At 38.7% G+C, this 19852-nt stretch overlaps 1 protein-coding gene across 15 annotated transcripts in view; it reads left to right on the forward strand.

The window, feature by feature from the left end:
• Nucleotides 1–1112: 1112 nt before the first annotated feature.
• HBP1 (HMG-box transcription factor 1) overlaps nucleotides 1113–19852 on the forward strand; it is a 36704-nt gene continuing 17964 nt past the window's right edge. The window contains exons 1-7 of one of the 15 annotated variants that reach the window (XM_063667697.1): nucleotides 3438–3618; nucleotides 4622–4763; nucleotides 7677–7761; nucleotides 7845–7979; nucleotides 8830–9006; nucleotides 15233–15416; nucleotides 17764–17992. In XM_063667697.1, coding sequence (XP_063523767.1) covers nucleotides 8974–9006; nucleotides 15233–15416; nucleotides 17764–17992 — 446 coding nt within the window. In that variant the 5' untranslated portion in view covers nucleotides 3438–3618; nucleotides 4622–4763; nucleotides 7677–7761; nucleotides 7845–7979; nucleotides 8830–8973. Of the gene's footprint in view, nucleotides 3619–4179; nucleotides 4565–4621; nucleotides 4764–7605; nucleotides 7762–7844; nucleotides 7980–8829; nucleotides 9128–15232; nucleotides 15417–17763; nucleotides 17993–19852 lie in introns of those variants that run through there. The other 14 variants (XM_054494197.2, XM_063667696.1, XM_054494196.2 and 11 more) reach the window with 14 other exon arrangements.

A 19852-nucleotide genomic window follows, 5' to 3' on the forward strand; every position in this document is an offset into this window, starting at 1 on the left:
GTGGTTATAGTGTTAAGTCATTAGCTTATCAGCCACTGAAGAAAGGTCTTGCTTTCTGGTCATCGGAGCAAAATCTAAACTTGAGTTGCATCAAGAACTACGGGAACAGGAGACAGATGACTCAGTTCTAAAATGGCCATCATTAGCTCCTGTGGATTTCATTACAACTTGCCTGAATTACCTGAGTACTTTCAACTAATTAGAAAATTAACTTATTTGAAAGGATAGTAAGGTATATGGAAGGATATTTGTTAGAGTTTAAATATGCAAGATGCTGTCTGAAAACTTTGAGAAGTACTTATTAGACCATACATGTGTTCAATTTCTCCATTTATTGTTCATGTGATTTCATTTGTTTACCTTTTGACAATTCAAAGTGATTATTTTCAATATCAGGCAATGCACGTACTTGAACTTCTCTTTAGTTCAGCAAAGCAGTCATTGGTGTATCAAATATGGTGGAATCAGGGAAACACATTATTTCACTCCTAAATAGGAGTTATCGGTTTTTTGTTTTTCTTCTGTTCGTTTTTTACTATCTCTAACAAATTAGAACTTGATATTTAAGATAACAGGTAACTTTACAAACTGCTGGAAAGACATTTTGATTTGACAATTTCTTGACATTTTTTGCATACATTTTATGTGTGTATATGTGTATATAGATATGGTGACTGTACCAATGAAGAAGAGGTGTTATTTAAAGTAACTGATTTTTTAACGTCAATTTTATCATGGAAACATCTGAAGGATAGTTAAAAACTGTAGTTATATCTTAGTCTGAGAGTATAATTTGCACATGTAAAAATTTCCAAGGAGATCTTACTAGTTTTGTACTTTGATCTTTGTTCTGGCTTATAAGTTGGCTAGTTTTATTGGTCACTCAATTAATGATGATGTCTCTTAAATACACATAAGCTACTAATGTAGTCATTTAGCCCCCCAAGGGAAGTCAGAAGATTGGACTAATTGTCCACTTAAAGGTGTAGCGAATTCTAATACTAGTATTTAATCAGTTGTGACTAAACTATCTAAATTTAACCACATTAAAGACTTGGACAAAAATGAGAAAAAGTGTGCAAAAAATGTTTTCTATCTTTTTATTTTCAATAATTGGCACAGTGGTCAAAAAATGGAACTAAACGTTTCTGAATGAATGGAAAAGGCTTTACAGAGCTATTAAAGGATAAATTATTATTTGTAATATATCGTACAATATCTGGATCTAAAGTTGAATTTTTTTTCCCATTTCTGGTGTCCCCCGATAAAAAATATCACCACTAAGGCATCTGGTAAAAACTTTAAAATAGTTTAACTTTTAAAAACAAGGTTTAGCTGAAAGCAGATCTCACAGTTTGTGTACTGGAGAGGGGTAAAGCAGTATCTCAATCTCTTGCCAGCTCTTTTTTTTTTTTTTTAAAGAGAAAAGTTTTTTAGTTTCCTAGAAGGAGTTAGTTAGACATAAATATCTCAAAACAATTTTAAATAATTAGGTGAACTTCACAGATTTTTCTTTTTTGTCAAGAAATTACATGTTGGAGTAGAGTTTATATTTTCTATTCTAGTACACGATGACCCTCCATTGTTAAAAAAAAAAAAAAAAAAGAAGAAAAGCACACACAAAGTAGCAGAGACATTCATTTCTCTGAGTCACTAATAATTTCTGAAAGATGATAAATTCAAATCCTGTCTTTTTCCTCAGGGAAAAATTAAGCGTTCTGTTGGCTCTCCTCTGAATTATTTTAATAAAAAATAGAATGCTTTATTACTATTTGTGAACATAGAAAGTATTTGATTACACGGGAGGACTACTTTATAATTTCACTTCAAGGATTCAAATGGGGAATCCTCAAGAATTTTAAACTCGATTTCAACATATTGGGGCTTATTTTGGATTTCTTGATTTGTTACGCGGCTTTCAGGTATATTTAAAAATCCAAGAAATGCAGGAGGTTTTAAAGAAATAACTAGCTGTGTGATTTCTGGCTCTGTCCAAAGGTTTGCTCTTACAGATTTCTTACTAATGTAGGTTTTCCTCATCTTAATTCTAAGCATATATTTAGTGATCTAAAGTTATAAAATCTAAGGCACAATTTAAATGATTAAACACTAAAGGTTCAAAGGGGGGAAAAAAGCTTAATCATGCCTTTGTAATGTGAATGGTAAAGACACCAATTATTGACTAGATGCAGCCGACTGTAAATGGACAGCCATGTTTAAAGAGAAGTTAACTATAAAGCAGGGAAGCGTCTCTGGTGAGTCAGAGAATTCGTAACTTGAGGAACTCCTAGTGGAAATGAAGTGGAAAGACAGTTTCTTTCATCAATGAGAAAACGTCTAGAAGAAGAGGGTTAATAAAACTCACCAGAGAAACTTACTGATAATGATTCGCAAATTAAATCAGTTTACGTTATACATTACGCCCCTTTGTATTACGTTAACCAACGAGCATACTAACCAGCATGGAAAATGTCGCTTTAACTTGCCTCAATTTCGTAATCGCCCGCCCCCACTTTGTAAATTATCTAGACCCCAGCTTCTCGCTTGCTCACAGTCCATCCCCCAGCCTCACTCTTCCTGGCACTTAGGTGGCGGCTCAACAAACTTAGGTGAACTGAACAGAGCTGACAAGGCAATCTCAAGTTGCTGTCCTGGGAGTGGTGAGGCAAGGCACAAGAGAAAGGACTTCTAGTTCCTCCCACTGCCAGTGCAGCCCCTAGCATCACTTTCGGCCCCTTCGTGCCTGGGGCCGTGATTTGTGGGTGACCAAGTCCCTCGCTAGCCTGCAGTACTTCCGCTGGTGCAGTCATCTCCTTCCCCTCGCACTAAAACAATACCCTGGCCTCCTGCCAAACTCTTGAGCAGCAAGCAACTCTGGCTGTTTATGGCCCGGATTGGGTGCTGTAAGAGGCTTGGGCCGCTCTAAGTGTTAGCGGAGGCCGGGAGGAAAAGAAGAGGCCCAAGCTTTAAAACACTCCCTTCCTCCGCCCCCTCCCTTTTGTCCCAGACACCAAAACAAACGAGCTGATACACGTGTCCCTATGACTCTTGTTTACTATCAAGACTGCGCTGTGCAAGCGCCTCTGGGATATGTAGTCCAGCTCTTCCCTAGCCAGCAGTCTCCCACAGCCAAGGACGAAGGTTTGAGACTACGAACCCACAATCCATTTCGGGGACAAAGTTTGGCTCGGGTCCCCGGACTCTAGGCAATAGTCCAATCCAAAGCACTTACTCTTGTGATTGACACGCCGTCTTCTCCAGTAAACACTAAACAAAAGTCAATACATGCCCGCTCCCCGAGACGGACCACGGTACGACCCAATGGAAAAGGGGAAGGACCGAATGGCAGTTCTGCAGTCCAATAAGAGGGCGAAAGAGCTGGGCGGGGGCTCAACCCCCAGGGGGTTGAGGGGAGGGGGGAAGACGAAGCTTGAAAGACTTGGTAATGGCGACGGGTTTGGTAAGTAGGAAAGTTTCGGTTGAGGAGTAAGAGCTGCCGCGGGAGCAGTAACCCGCGCGGGGGAGGCCGACGTCGGTCGGAGAGGGGGTACGAGAGCTGCTGGTGGTGTTGTCGTGGCCGGAGCGGCCCGCGCCTGGGCTGCCGGCACTTCGCGGCAGGTTTGTTGTCTTTCAGTTAGGGAAGAGGTGGGGGTGGGGAAGGGAGGGGCAGGAGCGCGGGGGATTGGGCAGACGGGAGGGCTCGGGTCCTCGTTCCTTCTCCTCGGAGGGTTGCCCTTGGGGTGGGGACAGTTAACCGTTCGATTGGTGCCCGCGGCGAGCCCACCGGACCAGCGTCTCCCGCGAGCTCACCTGGGCTTCGGGGCGGCGGCGCTAGGGGGTCTCGGGCGGGGGCCGGGAGGAGGCAGGGGGAGGGCGACGCTCGGGGCCAGGTCGCGCGGTGGGTGGCCGGGCTGGGGTGTGGAGATGGGGCGGGCCAGGGCGGGGGAAGGGGCCGACGCGGCGCCGGGGCTGCCCAGGAAAGTTTGACTTCAACTCCTCGCTTGTGGGCGGAGGGTCGGAGCTTGGCCAGGGGTGGGGGGCTGGCCGGAGGTGGGGGACCCCAGTGAGGCGCCGCCTCCTTCTGGACTGAGGGGGGTTCTGGCCGAGCTGAGGAGCTCGCGGAGCCGCTGGGCCCCGGGGCTCATTGTTACGCAGTTCGAATGAATGGGCTCCCAGGCGCCTGCGCGCTGGGGTTGAGCCGAGGGGAAAAACAAGCCCGGAGTCCGGGCTGCGGTCACATGATGGGGGGAAGGGAGGGGAACGCGATGAATGGCGAAAGAGGGTGGGGGATGGACTTGGCGTGAACCGGGAGGCACCGCTCTGTGTGACCCAAAGAGGAGGCTTGGCAGGCGATTCCAGTCTCCGCCTTTCAACCTATGCTGCCACCGCAGGCCGATTGAAACGAAACAAAACAAGCCAGGCCAAGTGGACAGCCAGGTTTTTGTAGTTTTAAATGCTGCGTGCTGTCTAGGCTATTTCACTCTCCGCTGTGCGCTCTACACTCTAGTTTATTCTTAGGGAGTTTTTAGCTACAGTCGTTTTTAGAAGGAGCACTGACAGTGAGGTAATGCTCAAGTTTTCTGTTTGTTTTGTTTTTGGCTCACGGTGCCACTGATGCCAGGACGAGAGGAAGCTTAGAAAAGGAGTTATACATACTGGGAAGCGATGGAGTCCTACTAACAGCTCGGATGGAGGCTTTAGATTTATTAATACTTTCCTCTGAATAGCCGTAACCACTCCTAATAGTGGTTTTGAAATTAAAGGTACTTTTTGAGAATTAGAATAATTTTAACATTTGGAAATACTTTTCTGGTCATTTAACAGTGATCTAAATCTGCAATGTATGTCTTGTACTTTTGGGTGGTTTTTTTTGTTGTTATTTTCCTTTATCTTGCAAATGAGTGTGGTAGAGTCGGTCATCTGTTCAGTTGCCTTGGTTAAACTCAGTTCTTGCAAGGTAGACAGTAGTTGACAAAATTTCAAGGAAATTTGAACTATATTGAGAAGTAAATCCACTCCCTAAAGTTTTTGGGTTATCTTATACTTTTGAGGAGCCATTTAACCACTTTAAAGCAAAATATTGTTTGTGCTTACTCGACTGATAAATTATAGAATGAAGTTTTGATTTCACTTTCTAGTTTCATCTTAGTTTTGTAAACCTACTTAGCTTTTCTGTCTCGAAAACCCTTCCTCTTTCTTAACTTCTCAAACTCCTAACTACATACACTAGTTAAAAGGGTACCTTCTCCCAGGATTGCCCACCTACATGTCTCCGCTGTCCTGTGTGCTTCACAGGGCATACCTCTCAGACTTCAAACATGATACTGTCACTGTAAGAATTGTTTTCTTCACTGTATACATATATATTAAATATATAATATATACATATATTAAATATATACATATATATTTAATATATAATTATACATATATATATTTTTTTTTGAGAGGGAGTCTCGCTCTGTCGCCAGGCTGGAATGCAGGGGTGCGATTTCAGCTCACTGCAACTTCCACCTTCTGGGTTTAAGCGATTCTCTTGCCTCAGCTTCCCGAGTAGCTGGGACTACAGGTGCACGCCACCACTCTCAACTAATTTTTTTGCATTTTTAGTAGAAACGGGGTTTCACCATTTTGGGCAGGATGGTTTCAATCTCCTGACCTCGTGATCTGCCCGCCTCGGCCTCCCAAAGTGCTGGGATTACAGGTGTGAGCCACCGCGCCCGGCCCACTATATTTTAACTTCTTTGGATTCTTTCCTCACTAATCGAAGTGCCCAGTGAAGAAGGCATATGGCACGATGGCATGGACTTATTAAACTGCTCTGCGCTGAGGGTTCTTCAGGGTGAATTGCAAGCTGGTGTTTTGTATATGTGTTTGAAATAAAGATACTGGTACTCCCCTCTCCCCCCTATGCATACATTATCCATTAGAAGTTACTACTGTCCTGGCATGGTGTCTCACGCCTGTCCCAGCGCTTTGAGAGGCTGAGGCGGGTGGATCACCTGAGGTCAGGAGTTCAAGACCAGCCTCGCCAACGTGGTGAAATTGTCTGTATTAAAAATACAACAGTTAGCTGGGCATGGTGGCACGCACCTGTAGTCCCAGCTACTTGGGAGGCTGAGGCAAGAGAATCGCTTGACCCCGGGAGGCAGAGATTGCAGTGAGACAAGATCAGGCCACTGTACTCCAGCCTGGGCATCAGAGCAAGACTTCCTCTCAAAAAAAAAAAAAAAAGTCAATGCCAGGAATTTTATGTCTGTTAAGTATGAAAGTGAGTATTTACTTAGAATGGAAAAATAAATCACAATGAATTAAAAAAAAATTAAAGCTGCCAGATACCTGCTTATCACAAAATTCAGGAAAAAAATGGCATACTCTAATATTCTTATTAACTGCCTGATATCAGTAACATTCACATTTTTCATATACTGATCAGCATTTACTTTGGTGCTTCATAATTTCTACTATCATTTTCTGTAGAGAAACTAGAAACATAATTTTCTCCATAATTGTGGTTCATTGAGTTTTTAAAAGTTATTGAACATAGCTTTAAAAAAAAGCTTTTTCCACAAGTTTTTATAGATAATGTAAAAATGTTTAGGAGTTTATCTTATACTTTTGAGGAGCGATTTAACCACTTTAAAGCAAAATATTGTTTGTGCTTACTCGACTGATAAATTATAGAATGAAGTTTTGATTTCACTTTCTAGTTTCATCTTAGTTTTGTAAACTCAGTGAACCACATTATGGAGAAAATTATGTTTCTAGTTTCTCTATAGAAAATGATAATAGAAATTATGAAGCACTAAAGTTTAGGAAAACAAGTTTCATAAGAATTTTTAGATGATGTCAAGTTTTAATGTATGACTTATATGACTCATCTTAAATACTTACTTGAATTGACAGTACTCCTAAAACAGTTTGGGGATGACTGCTTCTGCTATTAATGGGTTTTCTATTGTCTTGATCAATATAGCATTTTATGTTGAATGAGCATGAAATTACTAAAGAGCTTGTATAGATGTGGATTGGGCAGTGTCTATGGGATGTAATATCTTTTATACCTACAACAATTCTGATAGGTAGATAGGTACTAGTCCCATTTTTTTTTTTTTACTTATTTTTAAAAATTTTTTAGAGATGGGGTCTTGCTATGTTGCCCTGGTTGGTCTTGAACTCCTGGCTCAAGCGATCTTCCTGTCTTGGCCTCCCAAAGTGCTGGCATTGCAGGCCTGAGTGACTGGGCCTGGCCACTAGTCTTATTTACAAATAAAAAAACAGGTCCAAATAAGAAAACAGGCCTAGAGATTTAATTGTTCAGGACCATGAAAGTGGTAAGTGACCAAAACGAATTCACTAAGGATTTTTGTTGTTGTTTTGTCTTTTTTCGTAGCCCAGTGGCAAACTAGATTGTAGACAAATATCTGTGAAATCTTTTGAAGTTTTATTGAAAATACTCTAAAAGAACAGCATTAAGGCCTCTGAGATGCTTTTGGTATAGAAAGTTGCACTTAATATACTTTGTTATGGATGCTTTGGTATAGAAAGTTGCATTTAATATACTTTGTTAGAGTGTAATTATGTAATCCATTTAAAATACCTCAGTTTCAGAGATAGAAATTAATTGCAAATTACCTTTTCTTCACCTACTCTTTGAAAACAATTTGAGCATGTAGTCTGGACTGGGTATGGAAATCCTTCAGGATTAGGGGAGAGCCTAATAGAAGATCCTGCTGTGGATTCCATAATCATGATGGAAAGGTGAGGATTCAGGGAATAATAGGCACTTGAAAGCAGGAAGTAACCCATGCTGGCTTATACCTTTTGTCTTTTTTCCCTCTCAGCTCTCGCCTTCAAAAAGAAAATGATCCCATTTAGTCATCATAGTCCTGTTTTCCTCATCCATAATAATACTTTATTCACAGAGTTCTTCTGAGTTTAAAGTAAAATTAGATGAAGTACATGGAAGTGCTGTGTAGGTAAGCATTTTGTAAAACTTAGTTTCCTTCTTCATTCATTGAGACTTAGCTTTTTCTAGTTCTCTCTTTCTCTCCTGTCTTAAGATTTTGTGGATATTTGCTTCTGGAAGTTTGCATACCAAAAGCAATGGGGCCTTCTAAGAAAGTAAAATTTGTAACACTGAACATGACATTTCAGAGTACAACTTCTGGAAAATAGTTACTGAGAATCACTGATCTAGTGAAGAGATGACATGTGCAGAGTTAACTAAAATACAAGGCAAGCTGTGTTGAATCTGATACCAAAGCAGTATACAAAAGCATGAATGAACAATAGGGTTAGCTCTACCAGGAGATATTTGAAAGAGGAGCTTGTTTATCAAAATGAGTATGTAATTGGTATAATGTATGTAGGGGAGTAAGAAATGTAAGGGCTTCTCTGGTATTCCTTTACTGTATTGGAGACCTTGCTTTGTTTCTCCAAGATAGTTGAGAATAGACAGAAGAGACAGAAAACTTCCATTTGTATATAGTTTTGAATTTTGTTTTCATGTATTGAACTCTCAGAATAGCCCTGTGAGGTAAGTAGAGGGACCGTGAGTCTGAGATTGAGTGACCTGTCCCCGGTTACACAGCTAGTAAGAGTGAAACTGAAGTCTGTTGTCTTGAAGTGTAGCTTATCTTACTGTATGGTAGTTTTACAGTAGCAGAACTTCAGTTTTCTCAGGACCAAACTTCTGATAGCCTTGAGCAATGAGAGGTGTGAACACATAGAACTTATATTCAGTAAATATTTATTTGGTTCTTTTGGTTATTTATAGGTAGCTGTGTTTTGAAATTAAAATAATGTTTTTTTCCAACTTCATTTAAGGAGTTTTGGGATGGTGGTTGATAACTAAGACAAAGTGCTGAAGAAATGATAGAAGTTGCAAAGAGATATTAGTGTACTATACTTGGTGAATGTTGGAAACTGCAGGACCTGCTGTAGAGAAGAAAAAAGTTCTAGCTGGGAAGAATGAGGAAACCAAAGAGCTCTGCAGAGGGAGGGGTAAGACAAGACAGACTGCAGCTGTGCTTCTGTGGACCCCAAGAACAGCACTGTTCATACACAGAGGATAGCTCTGAAGAGAGATACATGTGTAGTGCAACTTCTAAATTTCATAATAAAGGTAAAAATGGGAAATGTTTTCAGTTCAGATAGGGTTGACTGCAGCTCACATCTGTATGTGAAGCATAGTACAGATATTCATAAAGATTTTTAGTTATCAAAATAGGTTAAATTATATTCTGTATACTTAAGATGCCAGAAATACTTCTATGGAAAGAGTTAAAATCTCCTATCTAAACTGTTAATATTAGTTGTTTAAAGAACTCACATAGTATGACTAGTTTCTCTCTTAAGAGTTACTAAATAAGGAATCTGCACTGAGAACCATTGCAGAGGAAGCTGGAGACGGGTGGCTTACATAGAGACTGGGAATGTGAGTGCTCTCTTTAAAAAAAAAATACCCTCCTTAAAATATTATAGGTGTTCCTGCATACTCATACAGTATTTCAGTATGATTTTGTCCATAGACTCAAAGAGACTGTTTTAAAGTATATAGTTCTGATCATGTCAGACCTCTTTTAAAAAAAAAAACATCAGTGGTTCTTCATTGTCTGATAATTGCTAATCATAACACTAGCCACTGTACATTGAAGGTTTGCTTTGTGTTAGGCACTATTCTGAGCATTTTACATGATCTCACTGAGTTTTTATAACAGCCTGTGAGGTAGGTACTTTTATTTCCATTTTATAAACAAGGCATGAAGATTTTAAGTAAATTATTTAGGGTACATAGCTAGTAAGTGGCAAATCTGGTATGTAAACTCAGGCAGCCTGATTTCACAGCCCCTATTCTTGTCTCTAAATAAATAAATAGTTTTCCTAAACTACAATTGAAGACTCTGATCCTAGACTACCTTTCCATATAGTAGTAGTAGTAGTAGTATAGCCTCAGTGTTCATGATCACATGACACACAAGGCCATCCTACTTTGTGGTAAAACTAGATTCTATATTCTTCTGATCTCACTAGGACTTTGCCAGCTATATGAGTTTACTCATGTGAGTTTCTCTCATTGGGAGACCTCCCTCTCTTCTTTTTTTTTTTTTTTTTTTTTTTTTTAGGAGACGGAGTCTTGCTCTGTTGCCCAGGCTGGAATTCAGTGGCGCAATCCTGGCTCACTGAAAGCTCCGCCTCCCGGGTTCACGCCATTCTCCTGCCTCAGCCTCCCGAGTAGCTGGGACTACAGGCGCCCGCCACCATGCCCGGCTGATTTTTTGTATTTTTGGTAGAGACGGGGTTTCACCATGTTAGCCAGGATGGTGTCTAGCTCCAGACCTCATGATCTGCCCGCCTCAGCCTCCCAAAGTGCTGGGATTACAGGCATGAGCCACCGCACCCGGCTTTTTTTCTTTTTTCATTTTTTTTTTTTCGGAAATGGAGTCTCGTTCTGTTGCCCAAGCTGTAGTGCAGTGGTGCGATCTCGGCTCACTGCAACCTCTGTCTTCCGAGTTCAAGCGATTCTCCTGCCTCAGGTTGCATTACAGGCACGTGCCACCATACCTGGCTAATTCTTGTATTTTTAGTAGAGACAGGGTTTCACCATGTTGGTCAGGCTGGTCTGGAACTCCTGACCTCGTGATCTGCCCTCCTCGGCTTCCCAAAGTGCTGGGATTACAGGCGTGAACCACTGATCTAGCCCCTTCTTTTCTTTTAACCCATTCATAGCCAAGTCCTGCTCTGTAGAACTATGGTCATTTGCTTATATCTTTCCACTAAAGTCAGACTCATGATGAATTGTTCATTAGTGAGATCCAACATTGCAACTAATGCAATGCCCTGTACATAGTATTTATTAAATAAATGATTTTTTTAATAAGTAGGAATTTAGCAACCATTTTTAGCCCAATGTATCTCAATGTTCTGCACCTGGAAACAAAAACTAGTGCACAAAGCCATACCCCACACCAAATAGATCAGATCCTCTGGGGATGGGGCCTGGACAACATTTTTTTAAGCATATATATAATTCTGTGTGCCACAGGGTAGAGTTGAGAATCACTGATGAAATTAAATTTGCTCCTTTTTTTTTTTTTTTCAGGGAGAGAGTGGAGGCTCAAAATCGTGATTTCATACTTGAGAAATAGATTTGTGTTACACATTTTCTCTAGTCACTAGTTCTGTGGGGGAAATCGTTATATCCCAGCATATTTGCTGTAACTATATGCTAAGACTGATTGTGATCAGTACATTGTACTAAACTGGAGAAGCGTTAATTTCTTCCAAATTTCATCTTTTAGGGGCCTAAAGTAATGGCATGATACATGATTTTTATGGAGATGTGCTGGATGACTTGTCATAATATCTCCTAGGGAGGAGACTGTTGAAACTGAATAGCTACCTGGTTTCCACCTGTTATATGTATTTTCAGTAACTTTTCTATTTAGGACATTACAAACCCAAAGTATGTTTAATATTGCCCTATGTCTGGGGATAAAAAAATTTCAAAAGATGTCATTTTACACTTTTTTCACTATTTCATTTCATCTTCACAACTACTGTCGAGGAGAGTAGGGCAGGTATCATTAGCTCTATTTTACAGATGAAGAGAAACTCAGTCACTTAGGTCATATATTTGGTAAGTGATCAAGCGGGAATCAAAACCCATTTCCTTACATCTAACCCAGTGCCCTTTTTGCTACACCATAATAGTAGCAAATTGTATCGTCAGTATTGAGCAAGGCTGTAAAGCAGTGCCCAGGCTAAGGGTTATTTTTGAGGGATATAGGCAGATAGCATTCAAAATAGAATATTAGACATACAGTAAGGCAGTATGCATGCAGTTGGGCTATGTATCAAGAACCCTGTATCTAGCAATCTAAAATAATCAGATGTAAGCAAATACTTTTTAAAAATAAGAATATAAATTCAGTGTTTAGAAGAATGAAGAAACTGGGAATAGCATATTTAGCAGTAGAGGGGATAAGTGAATTTCGGTACATCCTTATGATGTAAATTTAACCATTTAGAGCTTTGAAAAAAATAACATAGGAAAATGTTTATGAACTTATATTAGGCAAAAAGGTATCAAACTATAATATGAAATATGAAGAAAAACATGATTGAGTATATGTGTACACGAAGAAGAAATTGGATTGTAATACATCAAAATGTTAAAAGTAACTCTGATTGGTGGGGTTAGAAGTAATCATATTCCTTTTTTTCCAAAAAAATTTTTTTTCCCATTTTTCTTGCACAGTGATGGTATTTTCTAGTCAGGAATACATTTCAAAACCAAAAAGATCGTGAAAAAGTCTTTGTAGAAAGAAATTTATCAGTGTCATCAGTGTTTATTGGTAATTAACATCGTGACTTAGAAAGCTTAGACTGGATTAAGAAAATGTGGCACATATACACCATGGAATACTATGCAGCCATAAAAATGATGAGTTCATGTCCTTTGTTAGGGACATGGATGAAATTGGAAATCATCCTTCTCAGTAAACTACCGCAAGGACAAAAAACCAAACACCGCATGTTCTCACTCATAGGTGGGAATTGAACAATGAGAACACATGGACACAGGAAGGGGAACATCACACTCTGGGGACTGTTGTGGGGTGGGGGGAGGGGGGGAGGGATAGCATTAGGAGATATACCTAATGCTAAATGGCGAGTTAATGGGTGCAGCACACCAGCATGCCATATGTATACATATGTAACTAACCTGCACATTGTGCACATGTACCCTAAAACTTAAAGTATAGTAATAAATAAAATAAAATAAAAATAAATAAAAATAAAGACAGCAATGGCCAAGAAGATCTGCAGAGAGCCAGAGAGCTGTAGGTGCATCAGAGTGACTCTGCGTGGAGAGATTTAACACCTGCAGCTCAAGAAAATAAAAAGAACCAACACCACCAAGAAATCATGCATGCAAACCCAGTCGCACATAGGAAAACACTTATCTTCATGTTGAAAAAATTAGCCTGTCCTTCATTGAGCATGATGATTCCTTTAAAAATATGCCGAGCGCGGTGGCTCACGCCTGGAATCCCAGCACTTTGGGAGGCCGAGGCAGGCAGATCCAAGGTTAGGAGATCGAGACCATCCTGGCTAACATGGTGAAACCCCGTCTCTACTAAAAATACAAAAAATTAGCCAGGTGTGGCGGCATGCCCCTATAGTCCCAGCTACTCGGGAGGCTGAGGCGGGAGGATGGCGAGAACCTGGGAGGCAGAGCTTGCAGTGAGTCGAGATTGCGCCACTGCACTCCAGCCTGGGCGACAGAGCGAGACTCTGTCTCAAAAAAATTAGAAAAATAAAAATATGAAGAGACAAAAAAAAAAAAAGCTTATAAATATTAAGTGATTAACATTTTTTCAGTGCAGTTTTGATCAGCCTGCACTGGGGTGCTTGACTTTCAGTGACTTTTAACAGCAATATTTTATTGCTTTATTTTGAGGAAAAATATGTTGCAAAAGTCAGGATTTTTTTGTGTATTTCATATTCACTCATTAGAACTTTTTCTTTAAGAGGGGGGGTCTTGCTACATTGCCCAGGCTGGATTCCAACGCATAGGCTGAAGTTGTCGTCCCCCTTCAGTCTACCCTAAGTAGCTGGAACTATAGGCATGAGCTACTGCATCAGGCCAGAACTTTTTTAAAAAATGGAATTTAGACTAGAGCCTGAGAAATCAGAAAAATCTTACCATTGTTGCTTATGTTAAATAAAGAACTAATTTAATCATTGTCCAAAGGGGGGAATAAAAGGTATAACCACATTTTCCTTTCATAATAATATTTAGTTGTTGGATTTTGCTGAGAACTTATTTAAATGTATTAACCCATATTCTCTTCCTTGTGATAATTTTGTAGGCTTGCAGGTAGATGTACTAGTTGTTTAAATTTCCCATGATTATTATTAATCTTTCTATACATAATATCCTATTCAGAATGACAGGTATCTTTTATTATGGCTAGGTCCCAAATTTTCATTAAGAAAACCTAAGAACATTTTTATTTTTATGAGAAATGTAACATATGACCATTTTAAGAAACTCTTAAATGTTATTTAGAAAATATATTTTTTTTGGCCAGGCGCGGTGGCTCATGCCTGTAATCCCAGCACTTTGGGAGGCCGAGGCGGGTAGATCACCTGAGATCAGGAGTTTGAGACCAGCCTGGCCAACATGGTGAAACCCTGTCTTTACTAAAAATACAAAAAATTAGCTGGGTGTGGTGGCACGCGCCTGTAATCCCAGCTACTAGGGAGGCTTAGGCAGGAGAATCGCTTGAACCCAGGAGGCGGAGGTTGCAGTGAACCCAGATTGTGCCACTGCACTCCAGCCTGGGTGACAGAGCAAGACTCCGTCTCAAAAAAAATAAAATGTATTTTTTTTAAGTGTGCTGAAGTAGTTTACTTTCAGAATGAGGAAACAAAATAAAAAACACAGTAAATAGAGACATTAAAATAGAATCTTTAAAAAAATAAAAGGACAAAATAGAATATTCCTCCAGTTTTTTTTTAACTTTTATTAAGGAAAGTTTTTAAATTTCGTTTTGAATTTGAAGGTACAAGTGAAAAAAAGAGTCTTATTAGTCTCAGTTTTTGCATCTGAAAGGATGGTTACTAGGTTAAATAAAAGTATATACAATACCATTTTTCCTCAGCAGAAAAGACTTTTTTTTTATAATTCAAGATATTAATGTTTTGGGATTGAGATGTAATTTAGTGCTGAGTATTCAGTTGTAGGCCAAGATGTTAAGGAGTCATCCGGGTCTAAAGGATTTGAGGGAGCTATAAATGGCAGTGTGTGATTAAGTTAAAATCTAACATTGTGGCCAGGCATGGTGGCTCACGCCTGTAATCCCAGCACTCTGGGAGGCCCAGGTGGGCAGATATCTTGAGGTCAGGAGTTCGAGACCAGCCTGGCCAACATGACTAAACCCCATCTCTACTAAAAATACAAAAATTAGCTGCGCGTGGTGGCATGTGCTTGTAATCCCCCCTACTTGGGTGGCTGAGGCGGGAGAATCGCTTGAACCCGGGAGGTGGAGTTTGTAGTGAGCCGAGATCACGCCACTGCACTGCAGTCTGGGTGACAGAGTGTGACTATGTCTCAAAAAAAAATAAAACACCATTGTCATGTCTCTGATTTATTTTAGGTTTGTGTAATGCCCAAATTGCATGGCTTGACATCATTTCTTAATGTCGTTTTTATTTTAAGTCAGAGCACCATAACATGGTGTGGGAAGTGAAGACAAATCAGATGCCTAATGCAGTACAGAAACTCCTGTTGGTGATGGACAAGAGAGCCTCAGGAATGAATGACTCATTGGAGTTGCTGCAGTGTAATGAGAATTTGCCATCTTCACCTGGATATAACTCCTGTGATGAACACATGGAGCTTGGTAAGCAAAATTAAAAGTTATATAGAAATCTCACTAAGATTCAGATAAATTTTTCTACTTAGCCCGCTTCCCCACCAACCTTGACTGGCTAGAAAGGGATATGAAGTATTTGTATATTAGGAATTTTCAACATTCTTCTATTGCTTTTAAAATACTACTTAAAACCAACATGAGTTGGGCTATTTATGGTTATCGTAGAGACTCATTTACAGATTGTTAAATTAAACTACTTTACTTTGTGTATAAAGATCGGACCCCACTTGTGGCTTTCCGAAAGATGCTACTTTTGAAATATACTCGAGAGAGCTCAGTAAAATATGCTTAGCCACTCTTCGTGGCAGATTTGCTGGTATGATGTGGAAATTACAGTGGACCCTTGAAACTTGAGGATCTGACATTTATGGTTGTTACTATTGCTAAACTACTCCTGGAGATATGTGACCTGTAGAAATGTGTAAGTTTATTGAGGTGTGTTTTTGAATTGTATTGCTTCGAGGCTGGTGTTCAGGAGTATGGAGGTAATGAGTCACCTTGGCTTGCTGCCCAGCTTTTCAGCTTGGCTTTGCCCCCATTTAATATATGGGGGTTTCCTTCATGTTTATAAAAACCCTAGTGAGAAGATACAGCTGTCTTAATTTTACAAATGATGAAATGGAGGAGATTATTACTATGGTAATGTTTGGAAATTTGGAGATCTTAAGCTCTTGGGACACATAATGTGCTTGAATGCCAAGGATTTTCTGGGCCCTAGTATTTATTGAGTACTGGTTACTTTTGAGCAAGGAGTGCCATTTTAATCAGGTAGTTGATCTTTCTCAGTTTTTGGTTTAAGGAGGAACTCAGAAACTTAGGGCCCAGGGGAGTAAAATAACATGCCCCTTCCACCTATGACTTCGTTTAAAAAGTAATTTCCTGAACTTCAGAAACAGAAATGAACCCTTGGCAGTAAATAAATGTTGGTCAAAGGCAATGAGGGAAAGGAAATAGCTATATCAGCATGAAAATTGTAGGGTAGAATTATTTTAAATTAGTGTGATGTTCTAGAACTCCTTGGCTCCTTCATGACTCCATGAAAGAAGTCAGTTTTTACAAATGGATATCCCGAGTCAGTACTTCTAATTAAAACATTTCAGTTTGGCTTGGCATGGTGGTTCACGCTAGTAATCCCAGCACTTTGGGAGGACAAGGTGGGAGGATCATTTTGAGACCAGGAGTTCAAGACCAGCCTGGTCAACGTAGTGAGGTCTCATCTCTACAAAAATTTTCTTTAAAAATTAGCTGGGCATGGTGGGCACATGCCTGTAGTCCTAGCTACTTGAGAGGCAGAGGCGTGAGGACCACTTGAGCCCAGGGGTCCAAGGCTGCAGTGAGCTATAATTGTACCACTGCACTCCAGCCTGGGCAACAGAGTAAGACCCTGTCTCAAAAAAAAAAAAAAAAAATTTTTTTTTTTTTTTTTTTTTTTAAAGATAGGACATTTCAGTTTTAGTAGACTGTTCTGGAATATTTGCCTGAATGGGAATTATACATACTTTTATAGTGACATTTAGGAGACTAGAAATTTTCTTGACTTGTATATTTAAGGGACCCAATAGGTTTGTGGAGTTTGTAGGTATGTGTTTCATGGAGAGTTTTTTTTTTTAAGCCTTCAAGATGCTTTTTCTTCCCTACTACATACACGCACATACATACAGACATATATATGATTTTTTTAAAGAATATATATATAATTTTTTTTAAGAATTCAGTGTTTTGGAATTCAGTGTTCCTTATAGTGCTTGGTGTGTGCATGAGTGGTACTTGGGTAATATTTCCAGTCATCTTATGGGGAGCTGAAAGGGTATCATGAACTGCCTTTTAAGAATTCACTTGTAGGAAAAAATAACCAATAAATAACCAGTAAATATTAACAAGTTCAGAATTTATTAGTAAAAAGAAATACTTTAACACAGAGTTGTGTAAGTAGTAGCTAAATATTTATGTGATCTATATTATCATTATGGAAATTATTGTTTTCATTATAGTCTGTGTAACAGGTTATTAAAGTATGTGAGTAATAAGTCCATATTGCACACATAAAATGCCTTTTTCTTCATTAACTTGTTAATGTAAAAATGTCTCAATGACATATGGATCACTCCTAGGTGAGGTACAAAAAACTAGGGGGAATAAAAAGCAGAAAACATAAACCAAACCATGTTTTTCCAGTCTGTGAACAGAATGTTAAATTTATGATTTTCCTCTCTCAATTAGCTAAAATTGAGGACTTCTCTTTTAACTGCAGTTATAATATTGTTCCTTGTATTAGCAATTTCCTTTTTATGATTTTGAGTGTGCTTATTTGCAGATGACCTTCCTGAACTTCAGGCAGTTCAAAGTGATCCTACCCAATCTGGCATGTACCAGCTGAGTTCAGATGTTTCACATCAAGAATACCCAAGATCATCTTGGAACCAAAATACCTCAGACATACCAGAAACTACTTACCGTGAAAATGAGGTGGACTGGCTAACAGAATTGGCAAATATCGCGACCAGTCCACAAAGTCCACTGATGCAGTGCTCATTTTACAATAGGTAGGAGCATTGATTATATTTTTATTTAAACATTCTATCATTACACAAAGGTTTTATTTAAAAATTTTTCTAGTTTAAAGGTAATAATGCTTTAAATTATTAGAATTTAAAATAAGTCATTAGAATTAAGCTCCTTATCTAATGATCAAAGACTTATTTCACTCACTACCATGATTTCATATTTTGAGAATTAGATAAAGGTGATAATGAGAACCATAGAGTAAAAAATATTTGTAAATGTTCAAAATAAATTAGACCATGAAATACTTTTACTATACATTTCTACATATAGAAATGAAAATTGTATTTCTCTAAAGAAACAGAGTTGCAATCAAGATTATATTTTAAACTTTTATCAGCCTTTAATTGGGTTCCTTTTGGTCTAGGTTTATTTCTTCCATAGTTTATGTGGCCTTATGTTATTTGCCTGTTTGCTAATTCTAAAATTTGCTAATATTAAATCTTAAACTTACAAAGGTGGATTCCCATTGGTAAAAATCACTGTTTCATATATCCAGACAGAGTTTAAGAAAATGAGCAGTTGTGCTATGAAATTACGAAGCTTCCAGCTAATATGCCTAGGGAGACCTAAGTGGAAAACACTTCATTATTTATCCCTAAAAAGAAATGGATAAATATGACAGTTTATAAGGGAGAGAAATGCCTATATTTGCACACCTGTGAGTGGAAAATGATAGAGCAGAGTTTTATACTAGGTAATGTAGGAATAACTGTAAATTTTGTTAGTGCTCTTGAGTGTAATGCATTGCTAAAGAATAAACTTACTAGGTATGAAATCTCACTTTTCTTGTAACCCATTAAATTGTGCTGCTTTTCTTACATTTAGCAGGATATTGATCTTGACTAGAGCAAATTGAATTTGGTTAACTTCAGTTTAATTCCATGTTCGTTTCCACAGGAAAGAAAACTTCCTTTCAGAGTTCTTATTTCCTTTATAGTCCTAGTTTTTATTGTAATCTTAATAGTCAAAAAGCTAAAAATTCTTTTATTTATTTTTTTTTAAAAACCTGATTTAACTATTGGATTTTTTTTCTTTCTCTAGAGATAATACTTTTTTCACTTTTTACAGCAGAGTCATAGGATTAATAATAACAGTTTATGGAAAGTGAGTAAACCCTTCAGAAGAAAATCAGTGTAAATAAAAACATAAGACATAAGGAAAGGAGTATCTCCCTGAAGATGTATTATTCTGTCCAGCATTTTGAGTAATGCTCTGCTGTCTGGGCTACCTCCTAACACTGTCTGCTCGTGCAGCTTATTGTTGGGTGTTAAACTGTGTTACTGAGCTTTGATATCTGAAGTCTTAACTGTATAGTTAAGGAGTTGAGGACAGGTAAAAATTTATATTACCCCTGAATAGATAGAGAGATGAAGAAATCAGTGCTGTTAGTGTTTGGACATGTTGAGCATGTTAATTTTCACAGAGTATTTAGGCCATATACATTTTAGAATATCACATTGTTCCCTTCATTTTTATTTATTTTTACTTTTTGGTACTTCTGTTTTAAATGGTTAAACAGAAGAACTGCTAAAACTCACTTTTTAAAATTAGGGAGTCAGGGATGAACAAAAGGAATATTTAGCAGTTGGGCCATTCTCTGATACTTCATATATATCTAAATGTGTAATAACAGGATGGGCAGTTTTTGGGCAAAAGATGAAACATTCAGCATATAATTTGAAATCGAAAATTGGACAGTATGCTACAATGCATGGAAATCTGAGGGCCTTTTGATTTAAGGAGTGATATGAACAAGAAAGTATAGATCCTTATGTAAAAGTAATTTCTGGAAAGATAAAATGAAAAATGTTAATGAGGATAAAGTAGAAATTGAAGGG

This window comes from Pongo pygmaeus, chromosome 6 (assembly GCF_028885625.2).
Source record: "Pongo pygmaeus isolate AG05252 chromosome 6, NHGRI_mPonPyg2-v2.0_pri, whole genome shotgun sequence".
Taxonomy (NCBI): Eukaryota; Metazoa; Chordata; class Mammalia; order Primates; family Hominidae; genus Pongo; species Pongo pygmaeus.